This window comes from Pelodiscus sinensis, chromosome 4, assembly GCF_052426305.1.
Source record: "Pelodiscus sinensis isolate ZL-2025 chromosome 4, ASM5242630v1, whole genome shotgun sequence".
In the NCBI taxonomy this organism is placed as follows: Eukaryota; Metazoa; Chordata; order Testudines; family Trionychidae; genus Pelodiscus; species Pelodiscus sinensis.
Window position 1 is genome coordinate 83,400,120 of NC_143055.1, and position 15,955 is coordinate 83,416,074.

Below are 15,955 nucleotides of genomic sequence, written 5' to 3' on the forward strand. Positions count from 1 at the left end.
GTAAAATCAGGAATGTAAGACCCTGCTTTTTTAGTGGCTGGCCATAAATATGGACTCACTTTCTCAAGAGTGCAAAATGACCTTGAATATTGCTGCTTTCAGGACAAACTGTAAAATGAACTTAATTGACATAGTCTTTCAAAACTTCAATAAAATATTAACCCTACAGTAAGAAGAGCACCAGAGATTAGAATCATGTTGAATTTAATCATGTGTTTATATAGTACAGTGGATGACCATGATATATAAGTAGGTAGCCCCATCCCCTCTCCTCTTTTTCTCTTCCCCTATTTAATTCTTATCCTTAAGCTGTCATTCTCATTAGGACAAGCATACTGTGGTCTCCTGTATTTTTAAAGAATCCTAGCCTTGACTGTATCTCCCCTTCAAACTATCACCTAATCTCTTTTCTCTCCTCCACTTCCACACTCATGTTCTCTGCTATCAATGTCATCTCTAGTTCCATTCTTTTAATAGAATTCTTGATCCTCTTCCATCTGACTTCCACTTTATGTGCTCCACTGAAACTGCTCTGAAATTGATTCAGTCCTGTCACTGAAGTTCTGGAGTTTGTTTCTAAATCTTGCTGCTTTTCTCAAATCTCTCCTTTTCTCAGTCAAAATCTCATAATTAGAGCTCTGTAGGGATACAGATTTTGTATCCCACATCAGATCTGCATCCACAAAAAATGATCTGTGGCTATCTTAAGATTTGCAGCTTTAAATACAAAATCTGAATCTGCATCCATCTGTGATCTGCAGAAATGATCTGTGGATTTAGATATCTGTCTTCAGATACAAAGCAGATATTCACAGATCTGCAGGGCTCTATTTATAATTTCATATCTCTTTTCAGCCTCTCTTTTCTGGCTTTCAGTGCTGCAATCTTGCTTTCTTTGGCCTGATGTAAATTATGTAGCTGAAGGTGACGTATATTACATCATGTTTTTGTGTTGTCCACTCAGGATATGTCTACACTGTGTTGTCTACTCAGGCTATGTCTACTCCATAGAATTTTTCCGGGATACCTCTGGTATCCTGGAAAAACTCTGCTGCATCCAGGGAACACATCTGCTTTCTTGGAACAGTTTCCGAAAAAGTAGGCACATTCTTTCGGAAGCCCTGTAGTCTTCATTTTATGAGGAATAAGGGATCTTCTGAAAGAGAGAGTTTTTCTGGCATTTGGCCTCATGTGGATGGGCCAAATGTCGGAAAAGCCTCTTCCAAGAAGAAAAGCGGTAAAAGGTACACAAATTGTGGTTCACAATTTGCATATCTTGTTCTGGAAAAAGAATGCAGTGTAGATATAGCCTCAGTGGGAGCCCGTTAGCTTCCCTTACTCCTTATCAGGAGCAGGAATACCAGTGCCGATGAGGGTACCCTCTGAGTTCAATTTAGTGGGTCTATACTACTCACACTAAATTGAACCCCAGAAGATCAACTGTGGCAGTGTCGATCTTCCACATAATGTAGACATGCCCGTCTACTCTATTCAGAATGTCTAAAATCACCATCTTAGCCCTATTATAGTCACTACATCAGCACCTTCCTAGCACTCCTTCCCTGACTCCATCTTTTCTCCACAGCCAATACAAACTCTTGTCTTTATATTCAGCGTTCTTCCTAATTTATTCCCTCCTATCTGACCCCATAAATTATTCTGTTATTGACTTCTGCTTTCTCCAGTATTCCCAGGCTCTGCTGCCCTTCAGTCAGTGCCTCCCTTGAACCCCTTTTTTCCCCAACTGTCCTTTATGAATGGGAAAAGCTTATCTTCCTTCAAATCTCACCAAGAGACTGATTGTTACCAGCAAATCTACAAAACTTAGCCTGCTGATCGTTGCTGGATAGGTGACATGATGTGCCTATTTCTCTTTCTCTTTTTCCTTTTCTTTCTCCCTTCTCTACAGCATGTCACCACAATTAATAAATAAATAAACAAAGCCTACAATACATGAAACAAACCATATTAAAACACCACTGCTTGAGCACTATTACCATTTTGTAGTACTCAGAGGGCAGTTGGGGAATCGAGAGGAAAGGAGAGAGGGAGGAAGGAAGCCAGCCAGCCAAATACATTTAGGCATTTAAGGATGCAGATAGGCACCTGGCAGGATTTTCAAAAGTGCCCATTCACCTATTGAAATCAAAGAAAAGAAGGAAGTGGGATGGGATATACTTTTGAAGGATACTTGAGAAAGAGTTGTGCTATGTAAAATATTACATTTTATAGTAACACAATTTTGAATTGTTTTTCTTTTTTTTTAAGCATTCTACAATTTTAATTGCAAATATATCTAAACACGGTTTCTTAATTATGTAAAAAGTAAACAAATAACTAAATATTTCAATTCGGGGGGCCAAATAGCTATTTTTTAGTAATAAAATATTTTCTATTATTTAGTTTTTATGCATAGGGAGTGGATGAAGAGGGTTTGTCATTCGTTTGTTGTGAAGCTTGAACATATCAAAACCAGTGCACACTGCTAGAGCAACATCCGTGGTCTGGCATATTAGCCTGATGTCCACTTATCATGGGTGTGACCAAGGTTTCCCCAGTCCTATAAAGTTTGTTTACAGCCACCAGTCCTGGCTCTCAGTGTTTTGTGCTGTTGTTTAGCTCTAATTTACCCTTAAATGTTTTCTAATTGCACAGTAAGCTGTGGAAGTATTGGTAATGCTGCTAGACTATACTGACCTCTCGTAGTTCGGCAAATTCTCTAGTTGGTTTCCTGAGGGTGCCGGATTAGAAAGGTTCAATTTGTATAATTTCTGCTTCAGTGAAAACTTTAAAAAAATCTACAGTAAAGTGTTTTAAAATATTTCTATATTTTTATCCAAGTAAATTGGCATATGGAATTGAGAACTTTAAAGATTTAGCATATGGCATCTGTCAGTGGACATACCTGTGCAATTTAAAAGAAAAGCTGTTTGCATCATGTATTAGTTGAAATTTTCAAGGACATATTAGTTCATTTTTACTGAATTTTAATTTCAGTAAACATTTAGCAAGAAAAAGCTTATATGGTAATTGCAAGCTAACCAAAGTATCTTAAATATGACTCATGAAACTGTTCAGGTATAGAAGGAATATGTCTTATGAAGGACACAGTAAGACAAGGATTTAAATCAAATAAACATTTCCACAACGTATACAAAATATGTCCTATGTAATTATCCTGAAGTACATAAATGTTAACCTACTTTTACTAAGCTCATCAGTTTTTGAAAGCCATAATGAAAAATGTTGACTTAACAGGTGTACAATTTCATAGAACAAACTGCCTTCAGGGGAAATCTGCAGAGGGGTTCATTTTGCAGTATCAGAGCTGACTTGTCATATTAATAGCCTGCACCCGCCTGTGAAAGCCTAAAAATGGTATTGCAATGCTCCATGTTGTACAAAGGACATTGTGCAAGACACTGAAAAGCTGCAGTACTGAACAATCATACACACATTCCCAGCAGAGAATATTAAATACTTCAAAGTTATATCAAAATTAAGGTTTTTAATGACACTCTTAGTATTCAGCATTACTTTAACACTTTTTGCTTTATTTTTAGACTTTAATTCTAATTTACAGTACTCTTGCATAATATTTTAGATGTACTTAAATCAGTAGGCAGAAAATGTATTAATAGTAATTAAATACAATATTTCTAAACGGCCTTCATTGTGATATCTTTCTGTTACACAGGTTGATTTAATGCACAAATATATTATATTATATTTGAAGTAGGTTTTCCTTTTAAGACTAGCCCATTATTAGTATTTTAGTAGGCGTATTTCAACATCAGATAATTGTTCAAGTCATTTTCACTGTATTATCCAGCGTGCTCTAATTTAGTCTCTTTCTTTGACATATATTCATGAATGGGGAATGGACTACCCCAAAGTTCCAGTCTTTTTGTCAGAGTTGTGCTGCAGGTAGCAGAGTTTTTATTACTTAAGGTTACCTAAACTTTTACATTTTCATTTTATTATGATTTATTTCTTGTCTTATAGCAGCATCTAGCAGCTCCAAGTGAGACTGACTCCCTGCTGTGCTAGATGCTGAAAAAACCGTAAAAGTTCCCTGTTTTACATCTCAAGTAGACAAGACAGACATAGGGCAGGAGGGAAAACAGAGTTACAGAAGTCTTGCCAAAGGCGTGGAATATCCAGGAACAGAACCCAGTTCTTCTGAGTCCTAGCTCAGAGTGCTCTATTGAATTGTAGCCTCATATTTGCCTTGAGTCTTCACGGGAAGTTATTCTGCCTTGTGGAAAGCAGTTACCTTTGCTGTCAGCAGCTCCCTGGACATTTTAACCTTTGTACCTCCTATTTGGAAGAAATTCCCCTCTGGCTATATATCCTTATCTCATTAGTGCCCTAGGTCCCTGCTTTCTTTTGTCTCCAAGCCCCTTGATCTCTGCAATCCAATTTCTACTTGCTCCTCCATTTGAATTCAAGTGCTCTTACTGACACCAGTATAGAGCTCTTCCTAGACATCACTAATGACCTCCTTGATCTAGCCGTATCCTTTGCCGAAATCCATCATTTCAGTGCTACAGTCAATTCTCTTGTGTCTTAGCTTTATTCCTCCTCCTCTGACCACCCGTTCAGAATCTGCTGAGTGGTTCCTCATCTCTTCTCCACAATCTGCCAGTGTTTCTGATAGTACTGTTCATGGCCTTTCCTCCTCGCCCTGTCTATCCTTTTTGTGAACAACTGCATTCACTCCCATATTTTAGTTATCTTTTTTGCAATGATAACTCACAAAACTACCTCTTCCCCCTCATTTACTCCACCCTCCAGCCAGCTTACCTCTCTGACATCTTCACTGGTAGCTCAAATTCAGTAAAATGAAATCTGAACTTCTCCTCTTTTCTCTCAAATGCTTTCCCATCGTAGTTCACAGTTAATACTTGGTTGAATCTGTTGCACAAACTGACAGCCTCAGTTTTGAATTTGACTTTTGTCTATTTGTCTAAATCCATGCTCTTGGCAAATACTGTCATTTCTTTCTCTATCCCTTCTCTGAGCTCTCTCCAGTCCTGCTACAAAATCTCTTTATATACGAATAGGATATCTGTCACCAGAGCTACTGCAAGCTCATCTTCTTCTGATGTCCTCAACATTGCATCACATCCTTTCCAGGACAGTCTGTATAAAAGGATGTAACCAACATCACTCTTACATCACTCTGACCACGCTACACTAACTCTTTGCTGCTATCCTCTTTCCCTCCACATTATATTTAAGCATCTCATTTATTTAAAAAAACTCTTCATAATACTGTCCCCACATACAATTCTGCTCTTATTGCCTCCTGTTCCCCTACTATCTAGAGTCCTTCCAGTCTCTAAAACTGAACATCCTTTTATATCCTTCCCACACCCTCATCTTCATGCTTTCTTCCATTGCTTATACTTCTTTTCTTTAATTCATTGTGAACTAAACATACTCTCTCTTCATTGAAATGTATCCGTTGGGCTAGTTTAATAACTGCATACAATTGGAGTAATGCATTGGGGATGCAGATACTTACTTGCACAGATTTCAGAAATTATCAGTCACATGAGAGATAACTAATTAAAACAAACAAACTGTTTAAAAAGATTGAATTCTGTATTACATCTGCCTTGTATTGTCTGCTTCTAATTTAGAATGTAACACTTTGGGGAAAGGACTTTATTTTTGTACAGAGCTTTGTACTTATTTTGCTTACGTGACTTGTAATGATGATACGATTATAGGGGTCCCCAAAAACCTCAACCCCAGTGTATCTGAGACCATAAATAATCAGTTTAATCCTGTTTATAGGATAAAAAAATGCAACCAAGTGATAGAAATATTCATCTCCTTATTTAAACTGAAAGGCTTCCTTCCTGAAGCAAAGGCTGTAGTGCAATGGTTTCTGTTTATTTTGGAAGCATGAAGGAAGATTCTGTGAAAGGTCAACAAGGTACATAGAGAATGGGAAGCGAGAGTCAGGAAATTCAAAATGACTGCATACTGAATGGGAAATATTTATATATACAGTATCCAACTGACATTCTGTTTTTTGTTTTTGGTTCATTTAGGGCAGCACAATTACCTATGTGCAGGAAGAAATGACTGTATTATTGATAAGATTCGAAGGAAGAACTGCCCAGCTTGCCGATTACAGAAATGTTTACAAGCTGGAATGAATTTAGGAGGTAAGCATAACACTTATAGTTCTTTATTTTAATAAGCAAAAATATTTTAACCACCTTCTCTTTCTATACATAGCTGCATAATCCCAAATGTTTCAGGTAGAATTGCACTGAGATAAATGCAGAAAAGCTAATAAACCTTACTGTCATTCTAAATCAGTTTTTGGGAGATGTATTTTATGGCTCAGAACAAGAAAAGTAGGTGTTTGTTGATGACAGTAATTTTAGTGGAACTTCACATAGCTAGGCGTGTAGAAGCTTCAGGAATTGTCTATGGGATTATAGGTGCTGTCTCTGTTGGCTCTTGGGCTTGAACACCTGTTGAAAAAAAATTAGTGGGCTCTAAGCACCCACTGGCAGCTAGCTCCCCCTCCCTCCCAGCACCTCACGCGCCTAGCAGATTAACTCCTCCTTGTGCCTCACAGTGCTTCCCACCTGTCACAATCAGACGTGGCATATCCGAGTGCCCTCCTGGCTTGGAGGAAGCCAGCATCTATGTATGGAATTTTTTGAGGTGCCAGTGGTGAACGTTCTTGAGATAATTTAAAAATATTGTACACGTTAACAAAAGACAAGCTCTTGCAAGTTATATCTCTCAGCTTTTTTGTTAATGTCTGTTCTAGTAAAGATTGAAATCTGCTGTAGTTCGAATATGCATTTATATGATAGCTTAGTGCTACCTAATTCTTACTGAAATAACACGATTTAAAGCATTTTCTGTATAATACAATTATCACAGATGTTCTGAAAATCATGTGCTTGTTGTCATCGTCATGGCAAATCCCAAAGGGAGTTGGTCTCCTTGTAGATTGAGTGCCACCCAGATTGATCTCTGGCTAGGTCCTTAAGATAGTCTGACTGGATATTCAATTTGTGCCCCTCACTGGGGATCTTATCATGCTACTGAAGCCGCTGTGCCCATGTAATCACTGCATGTGTAGTAGCATTCTTTGGTACGTGTATTTTGAAATTCATCAATCTTTCATTGTAGAAATATAATAGAACTGAAACTGAACCATGCTGAGGGAAGTGTTTGGTGAATTCTGCTTTCAGCATCCTCATTTCTGATCATTTCCAGCCACTTGATTTAGAGCAGCTGATGTAGATGATGAGAATAATCATCAATACAATACAATCAATAAGAACATCAGTGTTCTTCACCTTTTCCCAGTGCCTACATTTCAGCTCTGTATAACAGAGTTGATATAAGGGTGGTTTTATAGCTCAGTTTCACAACTTTGTTATCACAGGGTACGTCTAGACTTTATTGCTATTTTGGGATACTAAAATAGCAATGTTGCGTCCAAGGAACGCGTCCTCTATTTCGAAATACTTTTCAAAATAACGGATGCGCTTTTTTGCCATCCCTGTAAACCTAGTTCTACGAGGAATAAGGGATGGCTCAAGAGTACTTTACTTTGAAATTTGGCACCATGTAGACATGCCAAATTTTGAAATAACCTCTTTTGAAATTAAATCGAAAAAAGGTACACAATTTGCTTAACGCAAATTTTGTATTTTTTTTAATTTTATAGTGCAGTCTAGACGTAGCCACAGTGTCCCTTATAGAGGTTACTGAAGGACCCAAAGTGTCTGCCTTACTGGTGTCTGCATCTTTTGAGCATCCTCCTGTACTGTACATGATGCTGCCCAAATATTGGCCAGTTGCCAGGTCCTCGAGGCTCTGTTTTGATAGATTGACACTGAGGTGCTTGGAGTCAGTAGCTGGAGGCTGCTTGGTGGTAATGCCCAGAAACTCTCTCACTGGCTGACTCTGTTCTTTTTGCTCAGAGAAATAATCTCAGTGTAATTTCTCACCATCTAATTTGAAGGAAAGATTTAATGAAACCACAAACTAAATCAAATATGCCTTATGTTTTGGCCTTCTAAGGGAACTTACTTTCTAACCAAATAGGTTGTAGTTTAGGACGGGGCCTATAGGAGAACTGCTGCAAACTCAAAATTGCAGTCCCTAGATGTCATCTTGCAGAAAAAGTACCTCTCCTCCTAGCGTTAGTAAGGAAATTGACTCTCCTTTGAATCTTGATCTGCTGATCCGAATGAAAGAACCCAAACTCTTATTGAATAGTCTTAAAGCATATTACAGTTTAAAATGTGAAAGTTAGCTGCCATCTTACTTCATCTCTGTAATGGGAAGCTCTTTCCTAGCAAACAAAAGTGGTAGAATAATGTAAAATCCAGGGTAAATAGTCCATATTTTCTCCAATAAATGCAATTTTTTCCAGAACCTCATGCATTTTACTGAACATTTGACACCACTGATCTTTCTCCCATAAAAATATTCTTTTCTGTTTTTGTCATAATAAACACTCCTGTGTGTGTATTTTGAGCATATACATTTTGCCTTAGAGTGTGTTCGTATTTTTTTAAATTTAGTACTTAGAATTATGCTTAAACATTTGTACCATGTTTGGCAACTTTACAAAAATGTATCTAAAACAATGCATACAAAGCTGAATAGATCTTTATATGAACACTCCCTGAAGTTAGTATAGCTATTTTCTCATTTACCTTATTTTAAATTATTAAAATTGTAACATCCATTCTTGTTTTATACTCTGGTAGTCTTTGGACAATTATTCATCAAGTCACCACATGATGATTTCTTCAGCAAGGTTACTCCACAGTCTGTCTGATTTTATGATAAGGTTAATTATTAGTACAGATTGGACCTCTCTGGTCCAGCACTCTCGGAACCTGACCAGTCCTGAAGGAGGGAATTTGCTGGACCAGGGGAGGTCCCCTGCTACTGGTCCCTAGCCCACCTCCCCGTCCTGTTGCCTGCCCTAGCCACCTCCCTGCTGGGGTGCTATGCACCCTGCAATCCTGACTGGCACAGCCCAGGCCCTGCTATCAGGGCTGCTGCATCCCTGGCCCGGCTCTGCTACCAGGGCTGCTGCATCCCTGGCCCCAGCTCTGCTATTGGAGCTGCAGTGACTGCCACATCCTCAGCCCCGCTACTAGTGCTGCTGTGGCCCCACATGTGCTACTCTGCCCCAGTCCCACTCGAAGCCGTCAGTGCTCTTGCCATTGGGGCAGCCAGGCAGGACTCCCTGGTCCAGGAATATCTCCCATCTCACTCCCACTCCCATCTGTCTGAGATTCAGATAAAGCCAGCATGTTCAAAATGCATGCTGGACCATTTTCATCTGTGCTTTTTTCCCAAGATACTGTTATTAATTTTCAGTTAATTATGAACCAAATGTATTTAACCAGTTCTGAAGTTTTCTTTCTGCATGTATTATGGTACAGGCCCACAATACCCTTCTTCCTTTAATTCTGTTAAAAAATTATAACTTAGGTTAAGGTCTGTCATGGTTTGTCCCCCGCAATAACAAGAATTTGATAGCCTTAAAGCTAAATTAAATATTGTTAATACATGTAAGATAGATAGGACTGATTGTCCATTTGAAAAGTGACCATTTTACTACCAACCCTAATAAATATCCATGCCTTTTTTTTCCTGTTGAAACTGAATGAAGTATTCAGAGAATTAAGACAAAGCCAATAGCACAAATGCTTTTTCATGCTGTTTTTTCAATGTCTTAATCTTGATCTGGAGATATTATCCTGTGACTTAAAAAATAGTTTAGTCTCCATGTACGTTAGACTTTACAATCATATTTCTATAAAGAATGACAGCTTTGTGGAAAGGGTAACAGCTATGCACTAAGAACTGAATTGAGAGCACACAGGTCACCTTTAGGTCCCTATCAACTTGAGTGTAATTTTGCTCCGGATGAAGAAGTGAAAGACTATCATATTATCAATAGCCCAATCCAATTTTTCTTTGAGATGATCTTGAATACACATGAGAATATTTCAGTAAGTAGAACTAATGAGTAACAGAATCCCATACATGAAGTTATTCACATATGTAAGTGAACACAAGATCAGGGCCTAACTTACAATTCTGGCAGTGGAAACTACAAATCTGATATAAAAAATATGTAAGTCATCTCTCTTCTGTGGAAAAATTCAAACGAAAACATATTTTCAATTTTTGGAAGACAGAAAGGGAATAGGGATGAACTGACATGATTTTTTTTAGTTGAAAAGTTAAAAAGCTTTTGTCTAATATGAAAAGTGTCTGCAACCATTTCATTTTGGTTACAATGCCTGTATATTTCCCTCGTATAGCATATAAATTGATCCTACCATGAACTTTAACCTAAAGTTAGTCTGCATATTGGTACCTTCCATTGTGCAGTGAAACTGTCTCTTAACAGAAGTAGTAAAAAACCCATTATGCATTTAAAACTTCAGCCTTCACAGAACACTAGGAAATCTAACTTTTGTAGGGAACAATCGTACATTAATAGGGAGATGGACTAGCTAGCCTACTAGATCCTTTCTCTTTTTAATTTACACAATCCTGCCTAAATGTTTCAGAGTTGTCTGATTTTTCCAAGTCCTAAACTATACAAGATGGAGATAATTTGTTCAACTGTGTGTGTGAGGAAGAGAGAGAATCATCTTTAATTTGAACCTTTTTATTATTTCATTAAACAAAATTTCTGTAGCTGTTCCAAAGTATTAATGTTTTAATTTGAACATGCACATTAATCTGATTTAGCATAACGATATGTTAGAATGGAAAAAGTTAGAGAAACTGAATATGCAATCAGTTTTTTGCCCTTGAGTAATCTACAATTTTAAATTTCACAAAAATTGTATTTGAGCATATTACCAAATACTATTTCACCTGAATTATGAACATCTTACTTTTGTCATTTATATTTAGATAGAAGTCATGGAAAATTAAATTATCTTTTATTTCCAAAATGACATTATTTCAATTCAGGTTTAGCCCTGTTTTCTAAATTCTATATTAGTCAAATTTACAAAAGAAGACACAAGAAGATTGCAAGGTTTTTAAAAAGCAACAGTCTTATGTCCCAGGAGAATGTTGTAAATATTATGTTAAATTTTAAGCTGTTTTGTTATTTTTAACATCTATTAATTTTCAGATGTTCATTAGTTGTGTTTCACATGATGTGCATGTTATTTTACCTGTTATAGCTAAACACATTCAGATTTCATAGAATTCAAACAAGTTATGGTGTTTAGTCTTAAAATCTGTGACCTTTGTCTTGACGAAAAAAGAAACAGGAAAATCAATTGTAAAGTTCAATTTTATCATTTAAGTCAGGTTTAGTTTGGTCTGTAACGTAATCTTGAATCTTTGTAGTCTGCAACCACTCTACCTTGTGCTGTGATCTTGTTAGGTCTCATAAATTAAGCAGCACTGGCTCTGCTTGGAAGAGCAATCTGCAAGCCAATCCAAGTTGCTGGATGGAATTCTGAGTGATAGTTCAGTAGGTGATTTTTCCCCTCTCATTCAATAGTAATGGGTCTTTATGGTGTTATGAAGCATTATGTCGCTGGAGAGGCCATTTCTTGAACGATATGTAAACTAAATTATTTGGTCATCTTCCTATGCTTGCTTTTTCTTTCATCATCACCAAAAACAATAATAATATTAATAATAATGATAATAGTATAACCTGTTAGAGGCACATTTTGCTATGCATAACCTTCTCCCTGGATCTTGTTTACATTGTTCTAACAATTCAGTTTCCAACAATGCAAACAGATCCAGAGGAGAAGGTTAGGAATAGCAAAATGTGCCTCTAATGGTTTATATTTTATTTTTTATTTTATTTATTACCACTTTTAATCCTAATTCACTTTCTGGTATGTTCCATGTGAGCAGATGCTCTTTCTTCCCAAATCATTCTGACTCCTTACTTTGTCAGTGGCAGAAATTCTGGAATCCAGAACTTGATTACCCAGAAAGTTATTACCATATTTATAGCTATTTACAAGGAATAGTCGTGATGTTTTAGCTTTTCTTGAAGAGATAACAGAAGATAATTACAAACACATTTAGCTACTGGAACTGTTCAGAAAGTATTGAGAGAATGATGGCAGGAATTCAAGATTTTGGGAAAATGCTGACATCTGACCTTAAACTGATGAGCAAATTATGCATTTTAAAACTAATTTTGAGAAAACTATATTCTGTTCTTTACATTTTCTTTACATTTTCTTTCTTTAGTTTTATTTTATTGCAGCACAGGAAAATACATTACAATAGTTTATAAACTATAGGTATAAATATAAAATGTGAGAACATAAATACCAAAGTTTGTGACCTATCCAAAACTCCATTAACTACTATCAATAGCTACATAAAACCCCCCATAAAGTCTGTTTCATGGGATAGAAGATAGTCTTTTTATATTGATATCAATCATCTTAACTGTATGAATTACTGTATGAACTACTCCATGCCCTCTTCCTCCATCTATGAGGTTGCTCTTTTGGGAAATTAAGGTACTAGTAACTCCATACAAGATGTCTTTTGCTCTTTTTCCTGAGAGAGCACTTATTGCTGCATTGAGTTTTACACACTTTAAATTGATCCAGTAGAGCGGGTCCTTCTACTAATATCTCAACCAAAATATATTGTTCAAACTTTTTATTTCTTATCAGCATATATGCATTATTTCAAATTGCCTTAATTTTTAACCCGAATTGATGTAATGATTTTTCAAGTTACTCTCTTATTTCAGTGAGGAAGAACTGTAGGGTATCTTGGCAAATTGGAGTGGATGGTAAATGTTAGACTTGTAATTGACTAATTTATGCCAATTTACCACTTGGGTTTTGCTTCTAGTTCTTTGTAAGACTTTTATGTGATGAACATAAATAACAAATGTATTTATTATACAATGTAATACTCCAAAAACACTAAATGTGACATATAATTTACTAATGAATAAATAAATAGTAAGACATTAATTATATGAACATCTGAACAAGAATGATTAAGCCTGACTTTCAGCAAAGATATTTTCTTTCTTAAACAGATATTTTTAATTTCTTTGCATATTGGATTATCATTTAAAAATGTAGTTAATGCATTTCTCCTGGGCTTGATAATGAAAGTTCACAAAAAGATGCTTCATATGCTAAAAATATTAGCAAGTTTGCAATATGTCTGTTTTGCTGGTTTTTTCCCCAAGATATCGTATATGGACACATCTTCAGACTTCTAGCCATTACTTATTAAGCTTTTTTTTATGGATAAAGCTTTTTAATTTTGATTTTGCCAGGAAACCACTAATTGACAGTTGGTAAAACTTGTTCCTTCATAGAGGAATAGAATCCTATGAAGCTGTTGTTTGTCAGTTAATCATCACTTTGAAGATTGCTAAAAATGTAAGCAATACATTAGAAATTTTTTCTGACAACCTAAATGTTCCTGTAAATGGTGTTTTGAAATAGGTTTTATTTTACACTGTAGCATCAGTTGCAAATGACTCCCTAACATTAAGGTCTGTATATATAATATCTAGCTATACCAAATGCAAGATTTCAAAATAAGTTACCTTCAATGTGGCCATTTTCCTTTTTCACTTCAATGTCACAATATAGTTTTATTGACCTTGATTTGTCAGAAATTATAGATGATTGAAGTTCACACTAACACTTTACTTAGATGTTTAGGAAAGGATATAAATAGTCACATTTATAATTTTTAGGCATAATGCTGTGATGTAGTATGTGCACTGACTATATCTATTTTAACTTGCAACTCAGAGCCCAATTCTTTTCCTCATGCCAATCCTGAGTTTAAAAAGGGGGGGGGGGCTATGGGAGAGGATTATTTACATAGGGTACTCTGTGACCATAACTGCATCTCCAGGACAGCAGCGGCTCCACTTGTGAAAAGGAGAAAGACTAATAGGTCTGTGTATTCACTGATCCATGTCACACGTTGCCCTCAAAAACACCTCTGTGCTATGGCATTGTGGAGCATAGCTCTGGTATGCACAAGATGTGTACATCCCTGCCTGGGCTCCCTATCTTCTGAGCCCCTCTTGGACTCAGAACTTCACAGCTTCTGCTGGCTCTCAGGTTTTACCCACCTGTAGAGGGGCATCAGAATTTTCCCTTCATGTACAATTTGCATTCAATTTTGAGAATTGCTTTTTATTGTTAGCTCCAGGGTTCATTATTTAAGTGATTCAAAAGATAGCTGCATACAAAATAGTAAAACAGAATGGCGTTTGATCCTTATACAGCAGGGCTGAATAGAAAGACTAATGTGAAGTAATATCCTCTAATAGAACAGTTTGCATTCTTCCACAAGAATAGGTTTCATCATTCTAAATTCCTGTTAAGTATCAAACATGCTTTAACTAGCGTAGAGGGGGAAATTAAACAGTTTTATAAATATTATTCTGTCAGTATTTCTACTTACAAAACTTTTGTTAACCTCAAAATGGAGATCAGGGACATTTTTCCCTTGGAATGTTGAGGTATGAAATAATGCATATTGGAAGTAAATTGTAACAGTCCATAAATACCACTATTCCAGGCATGAGGGTCCTTTATGGTGTTTGAAGGAGAACAAAATCCTTTCCTGGACCTTTGCAGCAAAACCATCACTTATACTGCATCCGGGGGCTGTAAAAGTAGCCACTAGAACTCTAGAAGCTGCCTATACAGTGGTTTTTGGTCAGTGAATCTGTATAATCTCCTGGTTTATGGACCCCGGATCTCTCTGCCTGCCTCACAGTCCAGCTTTGTACAGGCTGACACTGAACAACAATATAAGGGATGAAGATTTCTTCCAAGCAGCTTCTTTACAGCCTCTTCCTGTTTAGTAGAACTCTATCAGTTCTCCTGTCTTTCAGGCATTGTAACAGGAGGCAGGATTTGTCCCCAGTTACAAAGTTGTTCTGTGTCTGCTTGAGAAGAATGTACAAATAATTTTAAAAAAGAAAATACAGTAATAAACTGGAACTGAGAGTCAAATAAAATGTCTAAAAACTAGGACGCCGGTTATTTAACTGCAGAGTCCAGAGTAGCTAGAAATCAAGACAAGGCTAATAATTTAATTACAGAATTGTTTAACCACAGTTCCAGAGTATGTATCCAGCAATATTAATTTAACAATCACTGTTGGCAGCTCCACTATTATCCTAAACATTCAGGCTCACAACATTGGTATAATTTGCAACTCCTCTCCTTCTTTCCCACTGAAGCTCTCTAAATTTTACTACCTCTTTGCTTTTCCTTCTCTTTTTACATATATTTTCTTCCTTTTTCACCTTCTTCCTCAAGGCTTTTCTGTGTTCTGCTCACTTTGTTTGTTTCACCTTCTTTTTCCTGAAATCTTTTTCTAACATAGAACTGCGTGCCTTTCCACTTCATTCTGTACTTCTTGTCTCTTCCTTACGTCCTCGTTATTTTTTGTGGCCTATAATCAATCTATCACCTGTTCTGTAGTCTTTTCTCTCTCATTTTCCCTTGGCTCCTCTCCTTCTCCATATGCAGACTCTGTTCCATGTTTTCCGCTCAGTGTGTGTTGAATGGGAGAGAAATGACACACTATTCTTAGGAGGGTGCCCAACGTCCAGTTTTTAACTAGGATGGCTGGTTGAAAAGGGACCCTGGAGGCTCTGGTCAGCAGTGCAACCCCATTGGGGAGACCTTTGCCCAACTTGCACTCCCAGCCCAGAGACCTTACCCCACACAACTCCATGCCCTGAGTGGTGAAGTGTGGGGAAAAATGATTGGGGGGGGGGGAGCAGGAAGGCCAGGGCTCAGAGAAGACCTTGGGAAAATACCGGGGCAGTTTTATGTGGTTAGAAAGTTGGATAAGAACTCTAACAAGCATTATTAAGTGGGGCTTTAGGTGACACCTATAGCAGTGTGATGTTGTAAAGCTGTTTGCTCCT

The 15,955-nt window shown here is 37.0% G+C and overlaps 1 protein-coding gene across 3 annotated transcripts in view; it reads left to right on the forward strand.

Annotated features, from left to right (window-relative positions):
- The window catches only part of NR3C2 (nuclear receptor subfamily 3 group C member 2), a 254,754-nt gene that overhangs the window by 187,167 nt on the left and 51,632 nt on the right, over positions 1–15,955 (forward strand). For all 3 annotated transcript variants that reach the window (XM_014578934.3, XM_014578933.4, XM_006133847.5), the window contains exon 4: positions 6,066–6,182. In XM_014578934.3, coding sequence (XP_014434420.2) covers positions 6,066–6,182 — 117 coding nt within the window. The remainder of the gene's footprint in view (positions 1–6,065; positions 6,183–15,955) is intronic.